This window comes from Orycteropus afer, unplaced genomic scaffold (genome assembly GCF_000298275.1).
Source record: "Orycteropus afer afer isolate SDZICR_OR568_19922 unplaced genomic scaffold, OryAfe1.0 scaffold00015, whole genome shotgun sequence".
NCBI classification, from domain to species: Eukaryota; Metazoa; Chordata; class Mammalia; order Tubulidentata; family Orycteropodidae; genus Orycteropus; species Orycteropus afer.
The window spans coordinates 854,145-861,906 of NW_006921602.1; the positions used below are offsets into that span (position 1 = coordinate 854,145).

The following is a 7,762-nucleotide window of genomic DNA, read 5'->3' on the forward strand; positions in this document are numbered from 1 at the left end:
ATAGATAGATAGATAGATAGATAGATAGATATAGATATAGATATAGATATAGATATAGATATAGATATAGATATAGATATATAAAGAGACAGAGAGAGAGAAAGAGCTCTGGTGGTATAGTGCCTAAGGCATTTGACTGCTAACCAGAAGGCTGGTAGTTCAAACCCACCAACCACTTCTTGGAAGGAAGATTGGGCAATCTACTTTCCCACCTCAGATACCACCTCAGAAACCCAAGGAGAGTAGAATTGAGTCAACAGCAGTGAGTTTGAGTTTGGTTTATGTGTGTGTGTGTGTGTGTTGCGTGTGTACATACATGCATATATACATATGTGTATATACCACATACTGGTTATGAAGAATATGCAACCAGTCAGAATCATATACATATGTGTATATACATACATACATATATACATATGCCATATACATACACACATATATATGTGTCTGACTGGTTACATATTCTGATTTTGAATGAATTGCATATATATAAAATATGTATGTACCTACCCAAATCCACTTCTGTCAAGTTGATTCCGACTCATAGCAATCCTTAAAGACAGAGTAAAACTGCCCCACAGATTTCCAAGGCTGTAAATCTTTATGAAAGCAGATTACCACATATTTCTCCCAAGGAGTGGCTAGTGGGTTCAGACAACCAACATTTTGGTCAGCAGCCAAGCATTTTAACCACTGCACCACCAGGAAATACTAAACATATATAAAGGAACTGGGTCATTCAGATTTAGAAGAATATGTACCTAGTCACAACCATCAGTCCAGATTGAGCTGGAAATTTAAAAGAAATGGCTCAAGCAGTTTTAGAGGCTGACAAGTCCCCAATCCATGGGTCAAGCGTCAGGCTAGAGATTTGTCCTGACCCATGTGGTTGCAAGGGCTAATGAACCCAAAATTGGCAGATCAGACAGCAGGCTGCTGGATCACTTCCCAAGAACTGGAAGACAGAGGATCTGAGTTGGATACAGGATCAAGATTGAGAGAGTTTTGCCAGAACATCCATATATATTGGATGTTGGCCAAACCCCCAAGGAAACTCTGCTTATATCAGATCACAAAATGGAGGATAATTACATAATACTGAAAATCTTGGCCTAGCCAAGTGGACAATAACATCAACCATCACCGGTTCTGATATTTAAAACACAAGAGAATGCTGTCTAAAATACCAAACACAGTTCCTTTACACGGACTCCCTTCTACCATGAGGGTAAGATTATACTCACAATCATTGCTATGTTTAATGCCATCATTGCACCCACTATGTCAGTCCATCTTGTTGAGGGTCTCCCTCTTTCTCATTGACCCTCTACTGTACTAAGCATGGTGTTCTTCTCTGACAATGTGTCCAAGATACATTGCAGAAATAGCAAAACAAGCCTCCCAGTTCACTGAAGGCAATGAAGCTAATACTCTGGGAAAAGGTGGGAATGTCACTTTCAATTTGGAGAGGAAGAAGCCTAAACTATTTGAAAAGCTTTGCAAGATCTCTGCTTTGGTTCTCAAGATCAGCCCATCCAGTGATTCTGCATGTCAGAGCACCATCAGGTAGGATTTAAAAACTAGATAGACTGGGGAGGGCACTATCTAACAAGAAAGCAAAAGTGTTTCTGTGGCATCCACTCAGAACTCAGTGAAATAACACCATTTGGCACTGGTCAACTGATAGGAAGAATCTCCCTCTACTGTTATGGAAATGTTAAAAAGTACAGGAGGCAGGGCCACAAGTCACCCCACCCTAGTGAACAACTAGGCTTAGTTAACAATAGATGCTCTTCTCCTCAAATGCTGTTGACATCCTGGAAGGAAGAGTAACAGAAGTAAGAAATAGAGTTCTCTCCTCTGTTGTCGTTGTTGTTATGTGCCGTTGAGTGGGACCCGTCTCATAGAGACCCCTCCTTGGGTTTCTGAAGCTATGGAAGTAGATTGCCCCATCTTCCTTCCGAGGAATGGCTGGTAGGTTTGAACCGCCAGCCTTCTGGTTAGCAGTCAAATGCCTTAGGCACTATGCTACCAGAGCTCCCAGAATCTAGCCATATTAAAGCTAAGTACTTGGCGGTGCAATGGTGAAACACTTGGCTACTAACTGAAAGGCCAGCAGTTCAAACCCAACAGTGCTTCCACAGGAGAGAAGACTTAGTGATCTGTTCCCATAAGGATTGCAGCCTAGGAAACCCTATGGAGAAGTTTTTGTCTGTCCTATAGGGTTGCAATGAGTCAGCACACAACAGTAACAACACTTGGTCCTCAGCTAAATTCCAAAGGGATTGGTGGTGGGGCTCTTCTCTTCATACAATAGGCCCTTCAGCAAAAATCTTAGCCAAGATAGGGAGGCAGTACTCCAAAAGGAGTAAAGATCTCCGTCATTTTAGCCGTGAAAGAGCTGCATTGAGTAGGGTGGCCATGGTGGATATTGATTTTGGGGATGAAGAAGGTGCTACTGCAGACAAGGTGAGGAGTCAGCCCACTTATTTAGCTAAATCTAAATCACCATGCAAAGATGTCACTTTGAAGACTAAAGTGTGCCTGACCCAAGCCATGGTACTTTCAATCTCCTTATATGCATACAAAAGCCTGACAATGAATAAAGAAGACTGAAGAAAAATTGATGCATTTGAATTGTGGTGTTGATGAAAAATATCATATATCCCATGAACTTCCAAATAAACAAATCTGTGTTGGAAGAAATACAGCCAGAATGCTCCTTTGAAGGGAGGAGGTGAGACTTTGTCTCACATAATTTGGACAAGTTATCAGAAGTGACCAGTCCCAGGAAAGGACATCATGCTTGGAAAAGTATCCTGGAGGACCAAGATAAAGCATGTCTACACAATTTGGCAATGCATATTGTGTTGTGGTTTCCAGAATTCTAGCTCTGGAGTGCCCAGCATCTTGACTGAAAGACCTATTCTTTCCTTTTCATCCTCTGCAAAATAGTTCAAGTTACTTTCTGTGGCAATGCATTCCTTTATGTTGCAGTTTGACATCACCTATGCTGTGAAGAATTAAGGGAAGAGTCTGCCCCACATTTGAGACCTAGAAGTAAAATGAAAGATAGGGTCTTCTGCTCCCTTCACCCTGCCCCACTTCGTCCCATTAACAACAGCTACAGCAGCAAGGCCCTCAGTCATCTGGAGTGAGGTAAGGTCAGAGACAGAGGCAGGATGGCCTGAAATGAGTCTAAGACAGAAGAAAGTGAATCTGCCTTCTTGAGCCCACTTGAGATAGCCTGTGTGGAACTCTCAGAAATGACTGGGGATGAGGAGACAGGGGCCCTAAATTCCTAAAATACAGTAAGTAAGATCTTGAAGTCTTTGAATTTGGACAATAATGTGTTGGGGCAATAATAACATTATAGTAGGCTGATGAGCCCTATACATCCTGATTACATTTTTGGGATCAATGTACAGTATAATACATACTACATTGCATTCACAAACTAATTAGTGCCCCTAGAATTAAGATTAGTTCACACTATGGATAAGGGTGGATACTTGATTTATAAATGAATACCTAGAGGGCTCAATTTGACTGCTAACCAGAAGGCTGGCGGTTCAAACCCACCAGCCACTCCTCGGAAGGAAGGTTGGGCAATCCTACTTCTGTAGTGATACTGCCTCGGAAACCCAAGGAGGGGTCGCTATGAGTCAGGGCCGACTCAACAGCACATAACAACAACAACAGAGGGCTCACTTGGTAAAGCATTTGGCTGCTAACCAGAAGGTTGACAGTTAAACCCACCAACTGCTCTGTGGGAGAAAAATGAGGCAATCTACTTCCCTTAAGATTTACAGCCTTGGAAACCTAAGGGGAGTTGCTGTGAGTTGGGATCCACTCAATGGCTGTGAGTTTAAAGGACTCACTTATTTGGCTTGTCAGTCTGTCTCAAAAGTGAACTTACAGCTTCAAGAAATAAACTATTTGCTGCTTTGTGACAAATTTTTAAGATTCTTATTCATTAAAGATTTAAATAATAATTTTAAGACCTGAGTTCTAGCTTGGGTATCCACTTACATAAATATCATTGCAGCTGAATCTTTATGCTTAAATCTTTTACTCCATTTCTAATTATTTCCTTAGAATTAATTTTTAGAAATGGAATGATTGAGACAAAGGAGGTGAACATTTCTCTGGATACACATTGCCATATGGCTTTGGCTATACCCATTTGCGTATCCCTAGCGTATATGGAAGCATACAGTCCTGTTCATTATCATTTTAAAATCTCTGTTAGCTTGATGGCTTAAACTTAGATCTCATTGTTCATTTAGTCTGCCTATTTTTTAATGATTGATTTAGGTTAAAATTGTTTTTCCTAGACATTTTTTGTTCCTGCTTTGTGAAATATCTGTTCACAAAGAAATTATTTATATAAGTTGTCTGTTTCGTACTAATTTATATATCATTTTCATATATTAAAACCATTAACTTTTTATCTCATATTTGTTGCAAATATTTTCTCTTTAGTTGAAGATGTTGTTGAATTGCATGCCTGCCTTTGGCTTTAATTTCTTCCCAAGATGCTGCTTTGGGGTCCTGACCCTTAGTTCCAAATGCCATAACCCATGGCCAAATAATTGACACTACAATTGGGCCTACGTCTCCCCCCAACCCGCCCTTACTCTCACATCATCTGTGATCCTTGATTATCTAAAAAGGGAAATAAACACTTTACTCCTCATTGTTTTCTTTACCTGTTTTTTTTGTTTAAATGTATATTATTTTTTCTTTTTTTAACTTTTACTGTGATCTGGGTGAAAGTTTACAGAGTAAATTCATTTTCCATACAGAATTTCATACACATTGTTTCATAACATTGATTGCAATTCCCCACAATGTAACAGCTCTTTTCCCATTTCTTCCCCATAGTTACCTCTTCCCTGCGTCCTTCCCTCCTATCCACTCCTATCCCCCACCTCCCAGCTATCTCCCTGTGCAAACACTGACCTTTGGTTCTCCCAACATTGATCCCCCCAAGGAGTGTATAAGCCTGTCTACTAATGTATATCTTAAGGATAATGGGAAAACTGTTTACTGTAGTTACGTCTTTCCTCTAAGTAAGTCTTTGTTCTGATTGAAAAACTCATGCATATATCTCTTCTAGCCCAGAAGCTTATTTTTTAAAGTTTTGTGCCACATTTTCAAATGTATTTAAAGTCACATAAAATTTGACATAAATAATTTACTCTAAATAGCTAGCATTTGTTTGGTTGGGTTTTTGTTTTTTTTTTTTTTGCTTTTTTTAATTGTGATTTGGGTGAAAATTTACATAGCAAATAGCATTTGTTTTTTATACTACATGTCTGATATGCATTTATGTTCTTTTCTACTGCTAGCAAAAGAACAAGCTGACCTTGAAAGTTAAATCTCAAGGAGGATGAGACATGTTGCTTCATCTTCCAGCTATGATCAATCACTTCTCTTCTGTTTCTATAATCCACCTTAGAATATCAATCACATTATTTCACCTTGTTGTTGTTGTTTTGTTGTTACGTGCCATCGAGTCGGACCCGACTCATAGCGACCCCTCCTTGGGTTGCCGAGGCAGTATCACTACGGAAGTAGATTGCCCAAACTTCCTTCCGAGGAGTGGCTGGTGGGTTTGAACCGCCAGTCTTCTGGTTGGCAGTCAAGTGCCTCAGGCACTATGCTACCAGAGCTCCTTATTTCACTTTAACACCTTGTAAATAACAAAGGAATTCTTCCCAGACATTAAAGAGAGTATCAACTCATTTTTCAGGAGAGGGAGTAGCCTGGGGTAGGGGGTAGAAAGAGTACACAGAGGACACAAAACAAAAGGATGGCTACATTAACAAACTGACAAAGGTCCAATCTGAAGCTTGGAGAGGTGAGGGCCAAAAGATCTCAGAGGAAGAAAGATAAGGGCTAAAATGGCGGAAAGTCCTAGAACAGTGGGGCCTGCAGCATTTAATTTATTGGCACTCACAGGGAGGCTTGGGTGTGTGGCTCCAGCACAGCTCATGGTTGCATGAGGTCCATAGTCCTGCGTAGAACTCAAGGCCATTCTTGATCACCAGGTACTGCACCCAGTTCAGTGGGCACATGCAGATTAGGATTAGGAAGCCAAAACCACAGAGGCTGCCACAAAACATTCGGATATAGGTGTGTGTCTGATCCACATGCTGCTGCCTCCTCTGGAGTGGCATTGAGGCACTCAGATGTTTGCTGGTGGGGAGGGTAGGCTACAAGGACAAGGGAAATATTGCCTACCCAAAAAAGATAACCCCCTGATCCCAGGGTCTTCTATTCTTCTCTATCTCGTTTCCCCGTATGGGTTGATTTATAGGTATCTTTCCCTATCCTTTTCATGCAAAACAAAATTTTCAGGGTAATCTTTTCCATCTGTCTTTAGGAGACTATCTAGCCCTGTCTTCAAGTAAATCCTCTTCCTCTCATCTGACTTACAAGTAGGTACCACCTCACCCTTTGGTAGTTCCGCTTCCCCTTGATTTTGGGAACCTCAGGATTGTAGAATGTCAAGATTACATGTTCCCTCCTCTCCATCTTGGTAGCTAGCTCACTTTCTAACTGTCACGGAATTTGTGTCAGCACCTCCTCACTCATGATGGCAGAACCAAAAGGAGTCAGAGAACCCATGACATGGCACAGATGAGTTTCTGTTTCTTATTCTAGATCTAGTGAGATCAGGAAGAAATGATCACATTTTCAACATGTGCATGTATGTTTGATTTTCCCCTCCCACCCTTCTCTGACTCCTGCCAACTCTTTTATCAAATAGATCCAAAAATATTTTGTCAGCAGTTGCTGTGTGTCAGGCCTGTGTTAGGTCTTGGAACTAAAGATGAATAAGACACTGTTACCTCATAGCAGACACAAAAGTGTAACTCAGATATCTTTAGGGCTCAATAGCTTGTGGTTATAATTGAAGCCATATATGTTTCAGTAGCCCAGAGTCATGCTCTTGCCCCAACTCTAAGTGGAAGGGCACCAGGGTGTCTCAATAAGCTCATGAACCAGTCTGTCAGACAGAGTCCTTCATGTCACATGTACTCTTTCCTTCCTTTCTTGCTCTGGTTCCCTTTTTTCAACACCCTCTACTCATGAAGCCATTTTATGGTACAATACCACTGCCACTGCCACTGCTCTTAGGGTCCACTGTGAATATCCCAGCATCCAAAGCCCAGGGAACTACAAGTCAATGCGCTGAAAACTACTACTCTCCAAGATACTGTAGTAGCTAGCGCTGGGTTCTATGTGGAGGTGAGGAGAGTGGCCTCTCCCTGGCTTCATAGCAGGACAATCTGTGCCCAAAGTATCTCAAAGTCTCCTTTTCAAATTGCTCTCTCAGCTTCTGGTCCTAACTCTTCTCACAAGGGCTCAAAACCAATCCAAAGATGCTGGACAGATGACACCTAGCTCCATAGCATGAATACTGATTCTAATAAATGCCCAGCTAAATTATGAGCTTTTTTCCCCGCAAAAAACAGATACACTTTTTTAAAATTTATTTTTAAGATTTTTATTGTGATTTGGGTGTTAGTTCACAGAGCAAAGTGGTTTTCCGTATAGCAGTTTATACACGTTTTGTTTCATGACATTGACCACAATGTAACAGCTCTCTTTCCACTTCCTCCCTATAGTTACCTCTTCCCTGTGTCCTTCCCTCTCATGGACTCCTGCCCCACAGCTATGTCCCTGTGCAGACACTGCCCTTTTGCTCTCCCACAACTGATTGCTCGCAGGAGTTTATTGACCTGTT

The 7,762-nt window shown here is 41.2% G+C and overlaps 1 protein-coding gene across 1 annotated transcript in view; it reads right to left on the bottom strand.

The window, feature by feature from the left end:
- Positions 1-6,546, bottom strand: part of TMEM202 (transmembrane protein 202) — a 12,804-nt gene extending 6,258 nt beyond the window's left edge. Inside the window, exons 1-2 of the mRNA XM_007958640.1 lie at positions 6,466-6,546; positions 5,969-6,224 (exon numbers count right to left, since the gene is read on the bottom strand). Of these exons, the coding sequence (XP_007956831.1) occupies positions 5,969-6,224; positions 6,466-6,546 (337 nt within the window). The remainder of the gene's footprint in view (positions 1-5,968; positions 6,225-6,465) is intronic.
- Positions 6,547-7,762: the final 1,216 nt, after the last annotated feature.